General features: G+C 41.0%; 1 protein-coding gene across 2 annotated transcripts; it reads left to right on the top strand.

The window, feature by feature from the left end:
- Window positions 1-14,772, top strand: meis3 (myeloid ecotropic viral integration site 3). 2 transcript variants are annotated; one of them, XM_061827045.1, is made up of 13 exons: window positions 1-238; window positions 553-643; window positions 4,646-4,785; window positions 5,070-5,244; window positions 5,333-5,383; window positions 5,559-5,609; window positions 5,755-5,904; window positions 6,056-6,164; window positions 9,486-9,631; window positions 10,207-10,283; window positions 11,184-11,242; window positions 11,330-11,416; window positions 13,641-14,772. In XM_061827045.1, exons 2-13 carry the CDS (start codon window positions 632-634, stop codon window positions 13,838-13,840), a joined length of 1,257 nt encoding a protein of 418 aa, XP_061683029.1. In that variant the 5' UTR covers window positions 1-238; window positions 553-631; the 3' UTR covers window positions 13,841-14,772. The 2 variants fall into 2 exon arrangements, with proteins under 2 accessions (XP_061683029.1, XP_061683028.1); XM_061827044.1 differs by having other exon boundaries at window positions 13,638-14,772.
- Window positions 14,773-22,465: the final 7,693 nt, after the last annotated feature.

The following is a 22,465-nucleotide window of genomic DNA, read 5'->3' as shown; positions in this document are numbered from 1 at the left end:
CTCCTCCTGCTCCTCCTCCTCGTCCTCGTCCTAGTCGTCGCCTTCTTCTTCTTGAGCCCGCAAACACAATCAATCGCCCCTTCCCACCACTGACATTTTGCAGACCGTCGCCGCACGCTGCGTGGACGGCGAGCACAAGGAACCTTCCCCGCTCTCTTTTGGACACCCTCCACTCCTCCCCGACAACACCGAGCATCCCGACTGCTCGCGGCCGGAACGAGAGGCGCACTAGGCGGAGGTGAGGATCTTCAAGAAGCCGCTCCTCTCCGGACTTAAAACACATTCATATACATAGACACATTCGCGTTTAGGTGGGACGTTTTATTTGAGTGCATTTTCCTGTAGGACCCTTTAATAGCATTTTGGCTAAGGGAGGGTTTATTATCTCTGTGCACATTGTAAACCCCCCTCCGGATGCTATATGTCTTTATTTAGGAGCTCCATTGCCATATTTTGATGCACCTGCTATGAAAAGCAAACACACAAGCTGCTAAGGCGCAAGACCCGCTACTGAGCGTCTACTAAATCTTGAATATCTCTCATTTCTTCCAGGAGCGCAGAGGCTGAGCCTGCTTGACTGTTGCCGAGCAGTGCATCATCATTTTTGGGGAAGAACCGACTGGCGAGTCGCATGGAGAAGAGGGTAAGTCCATGCTCGCTCTCATCTTTTTTTTTCTTCTTATCATTTTAAATTTCCTACTCCTGTTTACTGCGCGGCGATTTACACCTACACTCGAAATGGCTACACGTCGAAACTTAATTCGAAAGGAGTCACGACTGTTTCCTGAAACCCAAAGGGCCTGTGAACTCTGCAGTGTGCTGACCTAAGCGACTGCAAATTTGCCTTTTGAATGTTATGATAAAGCAAGATGATAGTAAACCACCGGAGCATTTGCCATCACTTGTTAAGGCAGTGAGTCAGTGTGGACGCACTATTTAATGTTGTCGTGCAGGGGTTGCTTTTGTCCTCCCGCGATTATACAATTGTGTGAATCTTGTAAATACACACGAGGGTTAGATAGTGTGGGTCATTAAGAGGAGGAGAGCAGGGGCGGCTGTTCAACTCGGTAAGTAGGTCACTTTTTTTGCTACATTGATTCAGAGGCATGGAGCAGGAGAAGTGAGGCTGCAGGCTGAGACCTCACAGAGGAGGGGAGCAATTAGAGATGGACACACACACACACACACACACACACACACACACACACACACACACACACACACACACACACACACACACACGCGCGCGCGCGCACACACACACACGCACACACACACAAACACACACGCACTGAAGTTTAAAACCGAGTTTTTAAAAGAAAAAATATAAATTAGTGTGATCTAGTTTGTAAGATAGTTTTGCTTTTGTTGCGGCATAACGTCATGAGAACAGCAGCCTTTAATTTTTTTCACTTTGCAGTCCAGTTCTTCAGAAAATTTCCAAAAATGAGAAAGTATTAACAGGCGTTTCAAATGGTTGCCAATGTCTTTCTCTAATTTTAAAAAATGGTATAAAGCTTGTCAAGTTCATTAAGATGGTATTTTGAATGGATTTGAAAACAGCTCATCCTACATTACAACAACAGAAAAAATGTTTACTTTTGAAATTCATGACACTATTTTAAAGTCATTTTAAATTCTTATAACGTGACATTTTTACCATTCATCAACCTTCACAATTAGTAACCTGTATGTTGAAGTATGGCAAAGATGAGAAAATAACTAAAAAAAAAAAAACATTTCCCTGTCATGTTGGACATTATTGCAAATACATGAAAGCATTTTTAAAAGACTTTTTAAAAATCTTCGGAGGAAAAAGATAATGGTAAAAAGTGTTTCATCGCTGGCAGCCATTTCGCGACTTAAAATTTAAAGAGATGGTAAAATCCTTTATTGTCAGCAAGCAAAAGAAGTCAATTTTTTTTCACTATTTAACATAAAGTGTTTTTGTTGAATTAAAGAGAAAGTTATCTCTGAGATGAAATTACTTTTCTCGGCATATTCTCTCTCTCTCTGCTGCCGGCTGTACTTTTAAAGCCCTGTTATCTGTGAGAAAAAAAAACAATTACATTTCGCAACAAAAAGTATGTCTCTCCTCTTCCTGCAACTAAAAAAAGAGGAAAATTTGCGGAATTTGTCATCTCAAGCGCTACGCTTTGATCCGCTTGATGCACCGAAACCGGATCGGGGTCGAGCGCAATGAGAGAGGCGCAATCCGATAGCGGTGATTGTGTTAATAGCCAACCTCCATAAAACTAGAAGGTGTCTCGTACCAGGACCAGGGGCTCAGAGCAGGTGCTTTCTGTGATCCTGGTGGCCATATGGGACTAGAAAACACAGCAATTTGATAAGCCATTTAGGACAGTGCGTTGGTTCTCAAGTGGGTATATTTGAGGAGATGTGCAGGGTCTTGCAGATGGGCCGGTCCAATCATGCACTACAGCGACTGTGTAAGCTGGAGAAATGGCCTAAACAAGAATTTAAAAGAATATTTGTATGTTTTAGTCGCATTTGAAGATACCATATCAACAGTTTAATAAAAAAAAACCTCTCCCTTTTTAAAAAAATAACACCGCTTCACACTACAAGTTATATATTAAATTGTATGTATTTATTACAGTGCTTGAAATTTGATGTGATGTTAGCAGGAACTGGTCCCATCTAATGTATTGCCTCACTAAGCTAAATTGGGTTATATACTAGATACTAATACTAGAAACACTCTATGATGCAATGCAGTACCCCGCTGCAAACAATAATGCTAAACACTTGCCAGAGTAAATCATTATTAATTGATGAAAATTGTTGTTATGAGCCTCGCATGTTATATTGCTGCTGGTTCGTGTTGACACTGTTCCAGTATTCAGCTTTTACTGTTTAGTAAAGACTCTCTAGACTAGTTCAGGATTAGTGGCACATATAAAAGATGTCTGTGTTATCTCATTTTAAGATAGGCAAGGTGATCACTAACCCTCACAATACCCAGTGTGCAAAGTCACACACTTCTGTGGTAAATCATAACCTTTGTGGTAAGCCCACAGGGAATAGTCCATCATAGGCATAAACTACATGAAGCAAATCATAACTTTTATAGCGTGTTTAAAATAACACTGAAGTACAGAGGAAGTTGTTCGGGGTCAGCAGAGCAGGTGCCGCGCATCGGTGTTGTGATCTCACTTGCCCGCCGGGACTGTGACAGGAGTTCCTTTAATCCAGCAGGAGGAAAAGTACTGTAGATGTGCTGACCTGAGCAGCTTCATCGAGGGAAGCTGCAGTGGAGCACAAATGAGCTCACTAACGCAGGCGAGGAGCAGGAGAGGCGGGAGGAAGGCAGCCAGGCACATGTATATTGATGAAGATGATGATGATGCTTCGTGTGCAAGTGCTGCCACGGGGATGCTCCAGCTCAGTTTGTGTGTGTGTGTGTGTGTCCATGATGGGCACCCAGTTCCTGCAGGTTTTGAGGGCCTGATAGCAAACCCCAGTGAGGCAGTCACAGCAGGGTCGGAGGAATGTTTTTGGACAGCCACTCAAGACTGACTTCTGCTATGTTTCATGGAAAATCACAATCTTTGCAGTCTCGTCGCATTCTGGAAGCCGTCGATTGGGATCTCAAGAGGGTCTTTTATATAATGTAAAGTATCAGTGCTATGCACAAAGTGGCAGTATATCACTCAGTATATATCCCTTTCGCTCAGCGACCAGAACATTTGTTTGTTTGTAAGATAAGACAAAATGACGTTCCAAAAGATAAGATGATTGACACTGCATTTTTCTCTACTTTCTCATAATACTACACAGACGCACACACACACAAACACACCCACGCACGCGAACATATATATACACGCACACATACACGCACAATAATATACACCCATGTATGTGTATAAAACATATATGTGCACACACACATTGATATAGTTATACACACACAAACACTATTTCTCTCTTTGTATATATAGGGTGTCCCAAAAAATTTATACACACTTTAAATAATTGTAAACTTGATGTGTATTACAAGCCGAATAATTTTTAACATGTAAAAGAATTAAAAAAATATCATTATTTAAAGTGGGTGTACATTTTTGGGTATTATATATACACATATATACATACACACACACATACATATACGCCCACATACACACACGCGCAATTGAATAATATGATATGGAAGATATTGTCAGTACATATGTAGTCTTGTGTGAAGTTCTTGTTCAAACATATTTGGAAAAACACACACAAAAAGATGAATATTATAAGGTTAAAGTGACTGTTAGTGTGAACTCCTCTGACTACACATGATGATGAAACATAACCGAACCATTCCCAAGAGGTTCCCACTGCAGACAAAGAGGGTAAACATTTAAGTAAAACAACAGTAAATTGCTGAACTATGTAAAGCTTCAGGAATACACAAAACAAAACTCAATATTCTCTCACTGTTTTATTATGGGCTTGAGAACAACAAAGCTCGTGGTGGCCTGAGATCTTTCGCCATACAGCATAGAGACTGTATGTGCTTTCAGAAAATAACCTTAGCCCTAAAATGATTACATTTGAGCATGTCAAACAGAAACAGATCAGACCCATGATAAAATCCCCGTTATGTTCGATGTTTGCTTTCTTTTTGTTTCTCCAGTATGAAGAGCTGGTGCACTACTCTGGGACGGAGGGTTTGCCACTGGGGGTGTACGGGGATGATGTCAGATCTCTTCCAGCCCCTCACTACGGAACTGCCATCCCCGATTCCCTCAAACACCACAAGGACCAGATCTATGGGTGCATTTTTTGTATTTGGAACGTGTGTTTAGAACGTATAGATGTGGTACGCGTCGATTTATGTCAAACATTTGAAACGGCCTGAGCACCTGAAACACATTAACATTCAACCCGTGTTTGTGTTCTCTCTGTGACGTCTACAGCTGTCACTTTCATAAATACTGTGCTGTAAAATAACCTCTCAGACGTCCTGTGAATGTATGGGGTTCACACCGTGTGTCAACTGTCACAGCGTTTACGTTCGGTATGTTAACTGTTTGCCTGCTTGTGCTCGTTGTGTGCAGTCACCCCCTGTTCCCGCTACTGGCCTTAGTTTTTGAAAAGTGTGAGCTTGCCACCTGCTCCCCCCGAGACGCCGCCTCCCTTTCGGCCACCTCCCACCTGCCTGGCATGACAAGCCACAGCGACGTGTGCTCCTCGGAATCCTTTAACGATGACATTGCTGCATTTGCTAAACAGGTGAGCGACGGTTATAATAGTGATGGAAAAGATGCCAAATACGCCCTCGACCTGCAATGTTTAATAATTTGCACAATACTATTTGCAGATTCGTTCAGAGAAACCTATATTTTCTTCTAGTCCTGAGCTGGACAACCTGGTAAGATGATAATAATTACTATGGTCACATTTATTGTCAGTCCTCAATCTACATATGAAACATAAACAGCGGTGAATTTACTTGTCCCAGAGGCCACTCACACATACAATTTTGTAACAGGAAAATGCCAACCATATGGGTTACTAATAATCATTATACTTTATTTTCTTCATAGATGATTCAGGCTATACAAGTTCTTCGTTTTCATTTGCTGGAGTTAGAGAAGGTTGGTTGATGGTCTGTTGTTCACAAAGACATTCCAAATGAGTGGCGAGCAAATATAAAAACAATTATCACAACACAAACAGCTTTGGTACTGTTTGTATTCATTAAGATACGATCGTCAAACAGGCTTGTATTCTTCCTCGAAGGTGCATGACCTATGTGATAACTTCTGCCACCGTTACATCACCTGCCTGAAGGGCAAAATGCCCACAGACTTGGTCCTGGATGAGCGGGAGGGAGGCTCGAAATCTGACATGGAGGACTTTAACGGTTCCTGCAGCAGTCTGTCGGAACAGGTGAGGCCTGACACAAAGTAACGTGGGTCAGAGGATGTGGAAGAGTGGAAGGAAAAAGGTGCCATTGCTCTGGCCACTCCCCTCGTCTGAATGAAGGCGGCACGTTTCATTACCTGATTGTTTTCAACACTCCTGTTGCGTCTCTCTGCAGAACTCATTGTGGTTACGGGAGCCAGATGAATGTGCCACCACTCCTTTGGGGACACCAGGCACCTGCGGCCTGCCTTCACACAGCACAGCAGACAACTGCAGTGATACAGGTACCTACAACTCCACACACACACACACACACACACACACACACACACACACACACACACACACACACACACACACACACACACAGATGTGCACACACAAGCACATTACAGAGTAACACTTTGACTCCGTCCACACACTTCACATACTTAGCCTTATTTAAAAAACGTTTTCTAACCATTCCTTACTGCCTACAATTCTCCAAATAAGAGGATCATCATGCTTTTTTTTCCCAAGCTTTTTATTTAATCAGGCTGTAAATGTTTACTGTAAAACGGAAACATAAAACAAAATAAAAATAAACAGTCTGCATTTAAACACCAAACTGTTCAACCAAATTATCTAATTTCCCCTAAGAAAATTCTGCCATCTTAATGCTAAGATACTGTACAATGCAAAATGCTATAGATGGGCTAATGGAAATCAGCAACAATATAACGGTAATTCGCAAAGTTTAAACAATGGCTGCTTCAACACAGAGAGCAGCGCCACATACACATATACATACACAAAAACAACATTGCTTACAAGCATATTCAGTATTCTCTCTGCTTTACAGGAACAATTACTATGACTGCACTTTAGTAAGGGACGTTCTTTGCCTTTTCCTGTTACTCGTAATTACGCTGCATTATGCTGCAATGCACTGAAGGTGCACAACTCTAAATTGGGATTTACCTGTTGGACTGTAAAAAACAGTAAAAGCAACCCTTAAAAATTCAAAGTGAAGCCGGCACATGAATGTTAAACAACGGCATAGTGTGGGAACACAGTATTGTTCAAAGTACATGTCCAAACAGTGTCTTCTTCTTTTCCTTTCGGCTTGTCCCGTTAGGGGTCGCCACAGCGTGTCATCTTTTGCCATCTTAGCCTATCTCCTGCATCTTCCTCTCTAAGCCCAACTGCCCTCATGTCTTCCCTCACAACATCCATCAACCTTCTCTTCGGTCTTCCGTTCGCTCTTTTGCCTAGCAGCTCAATCCTCAGCACCTTTCTACCAATATACTCACTCTCTCGCCTCTGAACATGTCCAAACCATCGAAGTCCGCTCCCTCGAACCTTGTCAGCAAAACATCCAACTTTGGCTGTCCCTCTAATGAGCTCATTTCTAATCCTATCCAACCTGCTCACTCGGAGCGAGAACCTCAACATCTTCATTTCTGCCACCTCCAGTTCTGCTTTCTATCGTCTCTTCAGTTCCATCGTCTCTAATCTGTACAAACAATACTGTCCAAACAGTGTAATTACCCAGTAAAAATAATCAAGGTAAAAACGGAGACAATTTTTACACAGTTACAGTATAGTTAATGTCAATCTACTTCAAAAGAAGATGCAACACTCAAGCAAAGTGCCTCACATCTCATTGAAACGTTTGCACTGGATGCACAAAACTCCCGCTTTTATCACCTTACTATAATTCCTTCATTCATTTTCCAAGCCACTTATCCTCACAAGGGTCGTGGTGGTGGTGGCGTATTCCAGCTATCATCGGGCAAGAGGCGGGGTACACCCTGAACTGGTTGCCAGCCAATCGCAGGGCACATAGAGACAAACAACCAGTCGCACTCACAATCACACCTGGGGGCAAGTTAGAGTGTCCAATTAATGTTGCATGGTTCTGGGGTGTAGGAAGAAACTGGAGTGCCTGGAGAAAACCCATGCAGGCACGGGGAGAACATACAAACTCCACACAGGCTGGACCCGGTTTTGATCCCTGGTTCTCAGAACTGTGAGGCCAATGGTCTAAGCAGTTACGGCACTGTGCACCTCACTATAATATTTAATGTATTAAGTATTATTGAATTCGCACTGAACCCTTGCTTGTGTGCTCATTCCTTTTTATGTAGTCCTGATGAAACCCATTAGCTGCGAAACTGCCTCTTACGATTTTACAGTGACAGTATAATTTTTTATTTTAAAATGTCATCTATTTTCATGAGCATTTTGCATGCTGTTCAACAAAAACTCAGTGTTTTTTGTTCTTGTAGTGGTGGCCAAAGCAACTCAGTAACTCTGTCGTTTTGCCAACTTCTTTTATCTATTCTTAAATACTATTTCTATTCTAGAGTGGAGACAAACAAACCCCTTTTTCTCAGCACTTTATTTGAAAGCAAATACAGTAGAAGCAAAAGACGACTTTGGGGGGAAATCTGCAAAAAGCCTACAAAAATACACATGTATGAAAAATGAAGCTGTTAAAAAGTGCAACAAAAATTTGGGTCACTGTATTGAACACAGGATTTCAATGTACTGCATTTTATTTTATTTTTTAAACATTATAGTTTTGATCAAATATCTAATTGACATTTTTAGAGATCAAGCTCACATGCTGTTTGTCTGTAATAGTTCGAAAACCATTGCCCATATTGTCTATTACTTTATTGTCTTCTCAAGGCATTAAAATTTAACCAACGTTAAACTTAATGCCGGACCAGCGATTGGTTAGCTAAAGTGTGACGCTACCCTAGCTTGTCTGTCTTTTGGGCTTTTATTGTGACAGATGAACTTCATTGTTGTCTTTTGTCTTTGAGTTGAAAACTCCACATGTTGTTGTTATCCTTTTTTTTTTTTTTAATCCAAGTTTAAAAATCTTCAGACCTCCCTCCATGATAGGCTACTAAGTCAGTAGTGTCAAACTCATTTTTGTCACGGGGCATACTGTAGTTCTCTTCTCCCTTTGAAGGCGATTGTTCCTGTTTCTATGAAACAATACAAATGTACAGTATAAACGCCTCATATTACATACAGGAAATACTAAACATTTGGATAGCTAGTTTTGAAATATGAAGTCATGGTAAACAGTTTGTTCAACGGGCATTGATTAAAAAAAAAGAGGGGGTTTGGTATAAAAAAATGCTTGGAATCTCCAAAAGTTATTAAAAGTGAAGAAAATTTTAAATTTTGGTCCAGATTTTAGTAATAAACATGAAAAGACAAGTGATGTTCTTTCACGGGCCACATGAAATGATGTTGCAGGCTGTATGAGGCCTCCCGGGCCTTGAGTTTGACACCCACGCATCTACTTGCATCATGAGGTTTCCTTTGCATGCCGCATAGTAGCATACTGATGGTATTTATGGCATTACTGGTTTGGTGTGCTGAACACAAAAGCAACTTTGTTTCCAACCCAAATCAAATGGCCCACTGGCTTGAACATGCACATTTTGAGATGCAAACACGCAAGCAAGACCTGTCAAGTCTTGGTTCAATTCTAAGGCAAGTTGAGTCTCAGGAATATGCCAAGTCGGATGGTTTGAGTCTCCCATCTCTGCCACAGTGTCTCGCAATTTCTCACATTAGGCTGCCACTAACTTTCCCTGCAGGCGACGGTCTGGACACGGGGGTGGCCTCCCCCAGCACAGGAGAGGACGACGAGTCTGACCGAGAGAGGAGAAACAACAAGAAGAGAGGCATTTTTCCCAAAGTGGCCACAAACATAATGCGAGCGTGGCTCTTCCAGCATCTGACGGTGAGGCAAACGTCACCTTTTCTGATGTATATGGTGAACGCTGACTATAACGCTTGAGCAAATGTCAAGATGACTCCCGAAAGAGAGAATTTAGTCTAAAGGTGTAGCTTCACTGACGTGGTAGAAATATATTAATATTATCAAGGAGGTCAGTGCAATGAAATGGAGGCTTGGAGATTAAGCGATTATATGAATATGCTTGCCACTGAATAATTGCGGAAGTGAAATAAATGGTCTGAGTAATTGTCAGCAAGGTTGTTAGCTTCGTAATTAGTAACTAAATGAGCCAGGTCGAATGTTGCTTCCCTCCAGTCGTGTCGAGAGTGTGCGTGTACGATTTTATGCTTTTTAAAATTAGTCGCGCAATGTGAATTCTCAGGCCAGGTCATCGGTGACCCCCCTCAGATTCCCTATGCCGGTCTTAATTCAGGGTATTAACTAAAACTAGTCCAGATAGCCCTCTCCCTTGAGAGACACTGACATTGAGTCCCATTTAAAAGAATTAACACCAGCTGTTTTTGTTTGTTTGTTTGTTTGTTTTTGTGAACTATAGCTCTGTGTGTGCCCTCTTTCAGCACCCGTACCCGTCAGAGGAGCAGAAAAAGCAGCTGTCACAGGACACAGGTCTGACCATCTTACAGGTCAACAACTGGTCAGTGTACTGCCAATCCATATCTCCGTTTCAGCGTTGCAGTTAATCAATGACGACTTGGGCTTGTTTCAATTCTGTGCCATCCATCAAACGTGGGCTGCCACATTAAAGCCAGTTTAGTTGCGCTTTAATTTTTTTTTAGCCTTTAAAATACCAGCAGAGGGGATTTTGTTGGCTATAAATGTGAATTAAATAAAAATCAGATGTTTTATGAGACTGCAGTAAATTCTAAAAATAAAGCTGCTTTAAACGGTAAAAGAAACGTCCTACTAAGCATTTTGTTCCAGGGGCTGCGATGCAGTAAAATCGATTCGCTCCAAGTTCATAAAACCGAATAGCAAATCAATATCAAATATTCAAATGATTTACAACACCCACGCTTTCTATTAACCCTTTACAGGGAACTCATTGAAATACTCGACATTTCAAGATTTTCCCTCTGGAGATTAATCGAGGACATTTTTTTTTGTGCATTCAATTATAACTTTGCTATTACAATCATGACCGTTCTTTGCCGATTGTGTACCTCCTTCTCGACAGCTACGTGTTGCCCTTTTTATGTTTACTGTTTACAGATATGATCCATTCCTACTTCTTTCAAAGGCTAATTTTAACACATTCACATTTAAGCATTCATGTATTCATGTACACAGTGTACAGTATTTGTAGCACATGTATGGACACCCACACACAACGCACACTCATGCACAGGATGCCCATCTATGCAGATCAATCATTTATCACGGGGTGATCAATACAGGCTGCGTCCTAACGTTGATTTACTCTAGCCTCTGAAAGGGTTAAGTGATTGTAAAAGGGAAAAGGTTAACAATCTCCCCGTCAGCCTTTTTCTCCATTAACGGACCCGACTGGATTCTCCCTGGCACTTTCTTGTTTCAGGTTCATCAACGCCAGGAGGAGAATCGTTCAGCCCATGATTGACCAATCAAATCGCTCAGGTTATTGTTTTGAAGTCAGCCAACAATGGTTGTCTGCCAAAGCTTTTGGCTGTGTACTGAGATTGTTTATTTGATGTTGCCTGACAGGTCAGGGCGGTCCCTACAGCCCCGAGGGGGCGGCCCTTGGGGGGTACGGGCTCGACGGACAAGGCCACCTTGGCCTCCGAGCAGCAGGTACACGTTTAGACCATTGTATAAACTTAACGGTGTGATCTCGTTGGAATTCTCTGTCAGGAAAAAAAAGGGTATCCTCATTTATGGCTTATGAATTGTTTTTACATTGATTATAAATTCATTTTGTGATTGTTTTGTCAACGCAGAACAAACATGAACCGTGAGAGTAAGCACCCGTTTCTACACAATAAATAATTATTGCCGATTTGTTATTTGTTTTATTCTGTTTTTAATAGTGTCAGGATCTTTCTTTGGCCAACAGATTTTAAAGTCATGCATCTTTGTGGTCCTGTACAATTCACTGAAGACAACAAAGCAGTCCTAACTGTGGACTTTCCTTGTATATTATAAATTATCTTACACAAGTAAGGACAAGTACACTGCTCATGTTTCATTTAATATAAAGCAGAATAGTGCAGAAATGAACCTTGTCTTGAACTCTGTAATCAGTCAACAGCTGGTATATTTATGTAAAGTATACCCAGTTTTTTTTTCTCAACAGTATTTTCTCAGAGCCATTCACTGCTATTGATTGGAATTGAATACAAATATCCGTGTTAACCTGGAGGACTGGCAGTAATATATGTTGCTGTGTATGAAATATTTCTCACACAATACCAAACCGAGTTATCAAATGACCAACGGTGATTGCTCAAACCCATTCAGACAAATTCAAGTGATCGCTTTGGAGCAACCCAGAACCCACCCATACTTTTCATATATCTTGTAGGTTCTTTTAAAATACAGGAATGATACGCAAGTAATGAGTGACTTTTATTCCATTGAATGACAATGCCAGACTTCTCCCTGTCAAAACATGCTGAGTGCATGTTGGATTTGAACTTTGTCCATTCAGTGTAGTTGATGGCCACAGTATAGAAGGAGGTGATTTATAATAAATAATGTAAACAGATTGAATACAATTAGTGTAACACACAAGCACGCACACACACACACACACACACACACACACACACACACACACACACCACATGAAGGCACACAAGGCTGAGCCTCGCCAATGGCCGTGGCGAAATTTTATTTGGCTTCATTTGTAATTTACATATATCTTAAAACTAATTTCAATGGCATTATTTTTAACATAGCCTTTAATAAAAAAAACACCCAAAAGAAAATTAATATTTTAGTAAAAATTCAATTGATATGTTGTCATTAGTGTATTTTTTTTTGTGATACACATGTTTGTTGTATACGCTAGGTCAGTCTAAAGCAAAGCTAAGGCAAATTTATTAATACAGCACATCTCATAAACAAGGTAATGCAATGTGCTTTACATAAATAAAAACATTTAAAAACACAAAAATCTTATGAATATGTAAATCAAAGATAAAAAATACAATCAAAAGACTTTACATTGCAAGAAAGATCATGTAAAAGTAGAAATGATCTTGAAATGTATCAACAAATTTCTTACCCTTGAAACAGTGAGAAAAAAAAGAAATCAAACATTTCCCTTTTCATTTTTCAACAACAAAACTGATACAGTTGTTTTTAGCAATACAGAAAAGAGGATTGATGTTAGTAAATGCCTGAAGTCACTTTCTTTATAGTTAATTAAAAAAATTATATATGACCAAAGCTTAGTGATAAATTCTGACTTGACTTTCAACGGTCATATCAACTCAATCACGAAACTGCCTTTGAGACTCTGACGAACAAAGCCAAAGTGAAGGCTTGCATGTGTTGAGCAGACCAGGAAAGCTAATCCGTACCTTTATCTCAAGTAGACTTGACTATCATAATGATCTTCTCACTGAACTACCCCCAAAAAGAGCATTAAACAGCTGCAGCTCATTCAGAATGCTGCAGCTCAGTTTCTGACCAGAACAAAGCGGTCAGACCATGCCACTCCAATTCTAAAGTCTTTACATTGGTTTACAGTCAGCTTTGAAACTGATTTTAAAGTTCTGCTACTGGTCTATAAATCACAAAATGATTTGTGTCCTGAATACATAAAAGAAATGCTCATGGAATGTAAACCCAAAAGGCGTCCGAGATCGACAGACTGAGGTCAAATCGTGGAGCGTATAGTCTAAAGCAAACATTGTGAGGCAGCATTTAGCTGTTACGCTGCACATTTTTATAATTAACACAACAAACAAACTATATCTGTGCAAGGACTATTTGTAATTTTATGTGAGGGAGAAGAGAAAATGTCCTGCGATCCTGACTCAGTACTTTAATTCTCTGTGCCCAAAAGCAGGTCTTCAGGGGATGCCATCTCTGCAAGGGGACTACCCTGGTACTTTATTGTCCCAAGCAGCCTACCCACCCCACCCAGGACCTTCCCTCCACCGGTACCCGGGCCCACACCCACATGCCGCCATGCTGCTCCACCCGCCGCCGCATGCCCACCCCACAGAGCCCCTCATTGCACAAGGACTGGACATACATGCGCACTAGCTGTAGAGAGGGAGTGTCTGTGACCGTGAGTTTGATGGTCCCTACACACTATTTAAAGAAAACAAGATCGCTTGCTCCAAGAGTTTACATTCCGTACCAAAAGACAATGACCTCAATGTAGCTCTCGCACACACACACACATACACACTGGCATGCACACATTGAAACACACACTGGTTTAAGCCATACCTCTCTCCGAGCAGAAGTGCTTCCTCCGCTCCCATCGTCTCCACTGTGTCCTGTGGATGAGACCAATGCTTTAAACTTCATATCCCACCATGCCTATTGTTGGACCACCAGAAGAGCGGACATGACAGGATAGACATGACTAATATTTATCGCCAGATGTGTTTTTCCAAGACAAAGATATTACTGGATGGGACTCAATCCTGTGACCATGCCTTCTTCAAGTCTTGTCTTCCTGCACAAGCGACTGCCCGGGAAAAAAAAAGAAGAAAAAAAACACATACACCCTTCTCTTACACTTTATTTAAGGCTGTTTTGATTTTTTACTTATTCTATTTTTGTATTTATGTGTGCCAATTATGGCAGAGGCAGTTTGACACAAGCTTGTTTCAAATCTTAGTGCTCTTCCTCAGCATGAAGCGAAAAACGATGAATGACTTCCAGTCTGCCTCGCTCTCATACCACTGACCTCCTTAATATGCCAACAGGTGTTCGTTGCGCAGCGCGCGCACACACACATACACGCACACGCACACACACATACACGCACACGCACACACACACACACACTGATGAGACAAGCTCTTGAATCATTTGCATACATGTGTGTCGCAGCAGTGAGACGGGAGCTGCAGCCAAAGGACTCTTTAAACATTCTCCTCCCTATGAACTCTGCTCTGCTCAGACTGCATTGAAATGTTTCTGAATGATATGGTCAAAGAATTAAAATGTTTTTTTGTAGCACATGTGGCTGGGTCATCTTTCAATGTATTTAAAGGCGTTCAACTTAAAGACAAATCATTCCTGTCTCATATCTGTTTTCTTGTTGGTTGGTTTTCTTGCAAAAAAAAGTTACAAATTATTTTGAGTGAATTGCTGTTAAAAAAAGTACAAAAACACCTGACAGTTATAAAAATAAATCAAGATGGCATATGCTTTAAATATACTGTAGTGTAGTGCAACAATTACAAAGTTAAACGAAAAGAGAAATGATATAGGAAATACTTAGATTAGGTGAAAATAAATGTAAGTAGCCCAAAATGCACCCAAAAATAGTCACAAAAGTCCAGCTACACAAATGATCTAAACACAAAGTACACTAAAAAAATACAGTACACAGCTGAAATGTTGCAAATTACAGTGACCTGTTCACAGTGTCCCACGTCTCTTGTCCAGGATACTTGGGATTGGAGCCACAATGCTTGCAACCCAAGTGAGGGTAAGCAGCACAGAACATGAATGAATGGATAAATCATCATTATTATTTCCATATTGAAACAAATGTGGCAGCACGGTGGAACCGCTATATAGCGTTGGCCTAACAGTTCTGAGGACCCGTGTTCAATCCTGGCTACCTGTGTGGAATTTGCATGTTCTCCCCGTGCCTGCGTGGATTTTCTCCAGGCACTCCGGTTTCCTCCCACATCCCCCAAAACATGCAACATTAATTGGACACTCTAAATTTCCCCTAGATGTGATTATGTGTGCAGCTGTTTGTCTCCATGTGCCCACCGATTGGCTGGGAACAAGTTCAGGGTGTACCCCGCCTCCTGTCCGTTGACAGCCGGGATAGGCTCCAGCACTCCCGCACCACTTGTGAGGATAAGTGGCTGAGAAAATGGATGGATGGAATGTTATTTCAGAATTGTGTGTCCAAGTGGTAACACTGTACTAATCGGTGCTGAAAAGGTAGCGCTGTTTCAAATTTCCCAAAAAATTACCATCCACAACATGAGCACTTGCACAACTGAAAGAGATGAGAATTTTGTGTGTGTGTGTGTGGATATATATATATATATATATATATATATATATATATATATATATATGAAGCTAAAGGTGAGTAGAAACCAGTGTGAAGACTTTGGAATTGTAGTAATACGCTGTGACCCGTTTGCTGTGGTCCGATCCTGAGCTGCAGCATTCTGAATAGGGATGATCAAATTTTTATTGGAATCCCTTTTCTACATCTTATCTTGCAATTCCAGGCTAAGTCTCCATTTCCCAAATCATTCAACCACTTGTTCCTCTCATACATTCAACCCTGGCACATTCAAACCTGAATGCCCCCCTCAGATTTTGCCCTGCCCCCAAGTGGGGCCTGGAGCAGCAGGGGGGGTCAGGGGTAACAGTTCAAACAGAGGTCAACAGGAAATGGCTGTTCTCCCTGCCACTGCGATCCTGACCTCAGCGCCCTGTGCACTTTTCTTTTCTCCTTATTCCTCCTTCATCCTCGCTCAGTCCGTCGCCTCCTCCTGACTGTTCTTCTTAATTCAACACACAAATTATCCCATGAAGACGTATTTAAATTATGTTGATTTTCAGTGAAAAGAGTGACCACATTTTGAATTACAACTCTAATCCCATCTACTGAAATCTGTTTCCGATAGTGGAATAATTCATTATCTTGACTTCAGTGCAGGCTTTATGGCTTTATTCTCCACTTAGTCACAATGTGAATAAGATCATGAATGGTTGTGTGTCTCTCTCTGTGCCGAGGGAATGACCGGCGACCCATCCTGGATCTCAGATGGGATGGGATCCAGCTCACCTGTGACCCTGATCAGGACAAGAAAAATGGAAAATGAATGGATGGATCTATTGAGCTGCAAAACTGATATAAAAGGCGATTATTATTGGAACTCTAACTATTCACAGTTAGTATGTATGCATGTGGGTGTGTTAGTTTTTGATGTGTTTTGGGGTGTCTTTGTAAAGGGAGAGAGAAGGTTTTTTTCCTCCCCATCTGATTTTTTTACGTTTTTTTTTCAAGATTTTTTTATTCTATTGTAAACCACTTGAATTTTTATGTATGAGAGGTGCTAAGATGCACTTTTGATATGATGATATCAAAAATCAGTTAATGTTTTCTTTTTGTGGTCAAACTGAATTCCTTTGAAAAAACAAACAGAGATAAAACTACTTATGTTATTTATTTATTTATGTAAATGTACCCTGGCACGTATTGATGCTTACCTTTTCTAGACTACATGTTTGGGCTGATGCTGTATATTATTTAGATCAGGGCTCACAGAAAGCCAATTCAGAGTTATGTTAATCTTTTGTTTCTTTTTTAGCTGTGTAAATTGGGTCTTCAAGCTGTGCTTTTAATTCCAACTTGTTCAGTTTGCATTGCCCCAAAAAAAGTGCGGAAATTCATTGCCTCACTTTCTAAAAGTAAACTTCCAAGTCAAATAAATGAAAGTACTAAATATCTTAACAGATTCTGTCAACAGATTCTTTTAAGTTGAAATTTAGATTGATTTCAATTTAGATTAAAGAATAACTAAGAGAAAAATTACTCTAAGATTATATGGTAAATGCCTTTCACTTGTATAGTGGAACTTTGGAGTTCTAACATAATTTGTTCTTGTGAAGTGTTCAAAGTCCCATTTGTTGAACCTCCGAAACATTTCTTTCCCTAGGAAATAATGTAAATGACTTTAATCTGTTCTGAACACGAGTCACCCTCCATGATTTCATTGCGTAGTAACTCTCCAGTAGCTTCTCCATTTCTTCTATTATCTGTGGCATTTGCTTCCTCATGCTAGTCACTCCTTTGGCAACACTTTCTGCCTTTTATGACATTTTTCGTTCTTTAGGATTGTTGAAATAATCAACTTAGCCACATGATACTAGTTAGCAAGAGTCGTAGCAAACACTTACCCAACTTTTGTACTTACTACGTATCTCCTTCCTTAAATCCACTGTGGTTCACTCAATTTTCCTTTTCCTTTGCTGCTGATAGCGCCGCTGTCTTTGTTTGGGGCCCTGGCAAAGAAGAAAATATCTTCAGAATGACTTACGAACATGCATGCTCACACTATCACTCTATGACTGTCTGCTTGACTCGAAGTGGAGAGTAGGTTGTCTCAGAACCGCCCTGTATGCATTCTTGACTCGGCTACTTGGTCCACACGGGTTCAGCTTTGTCCGGGTCTTCGGACTCCGTGGATTGTGTTGAACTCTTTTTACGCTGATTTTTTCTGGTCAAAGTCCGATTTGTACACCCCCCCCCCCCCCCACAAATTTTCTGAACTCCAAAATTCCAGTGTATTTCCGTTTTCAACCTTGAAGGTAACCTCTGGATGATGAAGCATCAGGAGCAACTTTCAGGGACACTTGGACAATGTCACACGGGCTCAGGATCAAACCCACAACCTTCAGATTGGGATACAACCACGCCACCACCTGAGCTGTGTCACCATCATTACTGAATGACTGCAATTAAGTGTACTAGTAGACTTTCATTTCTCTTACCAAAGCTATATAGTTGGATAAAAGGAGACAATTTCTAGACTTTTCTATTCTAAAAGTAAGTTTCTTTCAGCTTGTCCCGTTAGGGGTCGCCACAGCGTAACATCTCAGGTGAACGCTCAGGTTTGTTTGGCACAGTTTTTACATCGGATGCCCTTCCTGACACAACCCCTCTTGGGGATTAGAGGCCCCAGTGAGATACAAACTCACAACCCCTGGTTGACCAAACCAATGCTATCACCACTGAGCTATGAGGCCTCTATTCTATTCTATTCTATTCTATTCTATTCTATTCTATTCTATTCTTTCTATTCTATTCTATTCTATTCTATATCACAACACTCCAAATAGAGGGATATGATAAATTCCAAGGAAAATGGCTTTTGGTAAGCTGAACCAGACCATTTTTTAAAGTGTAGTGGTCTCTCATGGACGCCTGTATGACTTTACGATGGCCTCTGCTAGATTGACACAGCAGCCTGCCTTGGACTGACTGACCCACATTGCATCGAATCAACCTCAATGTTAACAAATGGAGGACACTCATTGAATGGGGGAGGGAGGTAACAAAAACTATTAATGCATGTTGTAGTGTGTGTGTGCGTGCATGTGTGCACACAATACACAACACAGTTTTGGTAAACAAAAAGGTTTTGGAAGCAGCAGAACATTCACACAGAGTTCACTGTAGATGAAAAATGGAGAAAAAAAACCCCATCTGACTAATGAAACTAACTAAACTAAACTAACAACCAGAACCAGAATTTTCGTTTCACTAAGTGTGGAGCAACATTCTTCAATCCAATGATGCTCCATCATTGGTTTTAATGTGACCCCTGGCAATGCCCACAAACAAAATGTCCCTGTGTAACGTGCACAGCCGATGGCTGCATAAAAAAACGAGTGCGCGTGTTTGCCGTGTACGTGCATGCGGAGGGGCTACTCTTGTTGGTCATTAATCATTCAATTACACACCTGTCAAGAGTTCAGGCAAGTGGTAGAGGAGGGGGGGGAGCGAAGGAGGGAGGTTGTAAATAAAGGAGTGGGAGGTGGAGGGAAAGACAAAAAGAAGAGAGGAATGCAGCTGGGGAAAGAGGAAAAGAGCAGAAAGGGGTTGAATGAAAGAGTGAAAAAGCCACGTTTCATTGTGCGTGTTATGTGTGTGCTGCAAGTGCGTGTGTGCGTACGCACACGTGATAGAGGCAAGCTGTTGCACGGTGACAGCCGTTGAAAGGTCGAAGTAAAAATGGGCTGCCTTTCAAAAAAAAAATAAAAAGGCTTCCAGCTGTTTAATGCCACCCCCTGTTGAGGTTTATTGTCAAACTAAACCTATAGTAAAGGGAATTACGTATTGTGTATTTAAAACAACCACATAAATTTGACTTGACATCTGTGAGATTAATGCTACAACATAAAGGGAAATTCCGTAGCATCTATCATGCTATGTGTAAGCCAGTGGTGGGAAACATTCGGCGTGCAGGCTACAAGTGGCCCGTGGGGGTGGAGAACACATTTGCTGCTATTTTAGCTTTAACTAGAATCCCTGAACAGTATCTTTAAAACTATGCATAGCCGTAACATTAACACAGTGTTTGAAGATAGAGAATAAAAAATGGTACACTGATTCAATTCAAATGTAGAGTATATCCACCCATCCATCCTTTTTCTGAACCGCTTATCCTCACAAGGGCCGCAGGTGTGCTGGAGCAAATCCCAGCTATTTTGGGGCATGTGGCGGGCCGCACTCTGAACTGGTCTCCAGCCAGTCAAAGTGCTCATATTGTATAAACAAGCAACCACTCACACTTCCACCTTTTGAACACCGGTCATCAGAACTGTTCAGCAATTTGTCCATCATACAGCAGATCACGTTAGTCAAGGATATTTCTGTTTATTTTTGCTTCCCATCTCAAAAAGACACAACAGAGGACCTGTTGATGAGTACAAATTGTAGGTCACATTAATGGTTAAAAAACGTTTTACAATTATTTATCTTGTTCAAAATTCTTTTAGAAGACAAAAACCTGGCATTTGATCGGGGTTGTGTACATTTTTTTACATCAACTTCATCCTTGTTCCTGTTTTTGTAATCGGCCTGGTGCAGCTATTGTGTTAACAAATGGAAACAGGATAAGTATATATTTTTGGAACTATTTCTACCATTTAATATTTCATTTTTTGGAGCTTAATTTGCCTCAGTTCATTATTTGACAAATATTTATTTATTATGGTTTGGATTGGGGTGGAAACTAGAAAGCATTGGCCTCACAGTTCTGAGGTCCCGGGTTCAATCCCGGACCCACCTGTGTGGAGTTTGCATGTTCTCCCCGTGCCTGTGAGGGTTTCCACCGGGCACTCCGTTTTCCTCCCACATTCCAAAAACATGCAACATTAATTGGACACTCTAAATTGCCCCTAGGTGTGATTGTGAGTGTGGCTGTTTGTCTCGATGTGCCCTGTGATTGGCTGGCAACCAGTTCAGGGTGTACCCCGCCTCAAGCCCATTGACAGCTGGGATAGGCTCCAGCAAGCCCCGTGACCCTCGTGAGGATAAGCGGCAAAGAAAATGGATGGATGAATGGATATTCTGGAGTGATGTGCTCACATCTTGATCATCTACAGATTTTTGTGAGTTTTCAATTTCACCCAAAGGCTGATTGGCTGCCAACCAGTTCAGGTGTACCCCGCCTCCTGCCCGTTGACAGCTGGGATAGGTTCCAGCACTCCCCAAGACCCTTGTGAGGATAGGTGGTGAAGAAAATGGATGGATGTTTTAGATTAATTGATACTGTTCAGCAATATCTAATTAATTTTTTTTCTCTTATTGAAGTCATTATTTAGAGGACGTTTTTTTTTTGTTTTTTTTTTTTTAACTTGAGTCAAAGTAACAGTACTCTGACTGGAGTACAATATTTGACCACAGTACCCATATCTGATCCTCTGACAAGCGACTAATATTACTGCAGTTACTGAGCCACCTATAGCGTGTACTTGCATGGCAGTATTATACTTCCCCCTGGTGGCCAAACTAAAATGTGCGCCAATTAATTTTATAAATCAAAATGCAAAAAGTTTGAATTCCTTAGATTCTCTTGAATTATGTGATTACAACATACAGAGTATATATACATTTAAAAAAGTGCCTACTATTTCACTTACAAGGCACGTTACAAACATTTTGTTGTTTTTTGCAGGGGGTGGGTGGGCTGGAACGGATTCATGACATCTGCGTTCATTTGATCTGGGAAAGAGGCTTTGAGATGCGGGTGTAACAAGCTTGGCCACGGAACGATTAACACTCGTATCCCGCGGCAACAGTTTATAGGTCGTGTCAACGAACACATGTTGTGTTTATATGGTGCTCTTCTTATTAGTTCCCTCTTTCTGAATTGACCATGTGGTGATATCAAAACATTTTTGTGTCCCACTGTCCCTTTTGGTATTGTGGCAAAAGTGCAATACTCCAAACGAATCATTGATATGAAATTAAGCACATACTTCCTCATTCCTTCGCTTATAATTTGGTGCATACAGTACATGCTTTTCTTGATTCAAAAAAAAAAAATGGACAGTCACCCTTTGATTTTCATCTAATTTGATGACAATTTATTTTCTTTCCGTTGCCCTCCATACAATAAAGGTTTATATATGCTGTATATGTGTGTTTTGCAGTCTCCCTGATCTTGCTGCAGTACTTCAGATGCCTCAGACCACCATCTGTGGTCCCCCCCCCCCGTTTTAATTATTTATTTTTTTTTACACACACACACACACACACACACAACACACACACACACACACACACACACACGCACACACACACATATATCTAATGAATTAATGTGGTAAAGCCTTTATACACACTCATGTATACATAATATATTACATATGAAATATGTGATGGGGCGACCGCGCGATACTATGTGTCAGTGTATTTTTTGATCCTCATTCTCTTCTTAATATCTGTACAATTTCGTTTGTGTGTGTGATGCCAGCTGTTTTTGGTGCTTGAAATCAACATGCAGGCAAAAAGCCAGATGTCTCATTAGGCAGATTTGATTGGCCCGCTCATTAAGAATTCAGCGAGATGGCGCTTCCATATATGCGTATGTGGAGCTTTTTGTGTGTTTCATTTACATAAGAGCTCCTGCGTATAACTATTTACATGTTTCCGTATGTAAT

This window comes from Syngnathoides biaculeatus, chromosome 8 (assembly GCF_019802595.1).
Source record: "Syngnathoides biaculeatus isolate LvHL_M chromosome 8, ASM1980259v1, whole genome shotgun sequence".
NCBI classification, from domain to species: Eukaryota; Metazoa; Chordata; class Actinopteri; order Syngnathiformes; family Syngnathidae; genus Syngnathoides; species Syngnathoides biaculeatus.
Note: the sequence above shows the minus strand (reverse complement) of the source record. Positions and strands in the feature narration are given on the sequence as shown.

Excerpts from the sequence above, each read along its gene's own strand:
- meis3 (XM_061827044.1), top strand. Across the intron at positions 4,786-5,069 it reads CACAAGGACCAGATCTATGG|TCACCCCCTGTTCCCGCTAC; the intron begins GTGCATTTTTTG and ends CGTTGTGTGCAG. Across the intron at positions 5,245-5,332 it reads TTGCTGCATTTGCTAAACAG|ATTCGTTCAGAGAAACCTAT; the intron begins GTGAGCGACGGT and ends TACTATTTGCAG.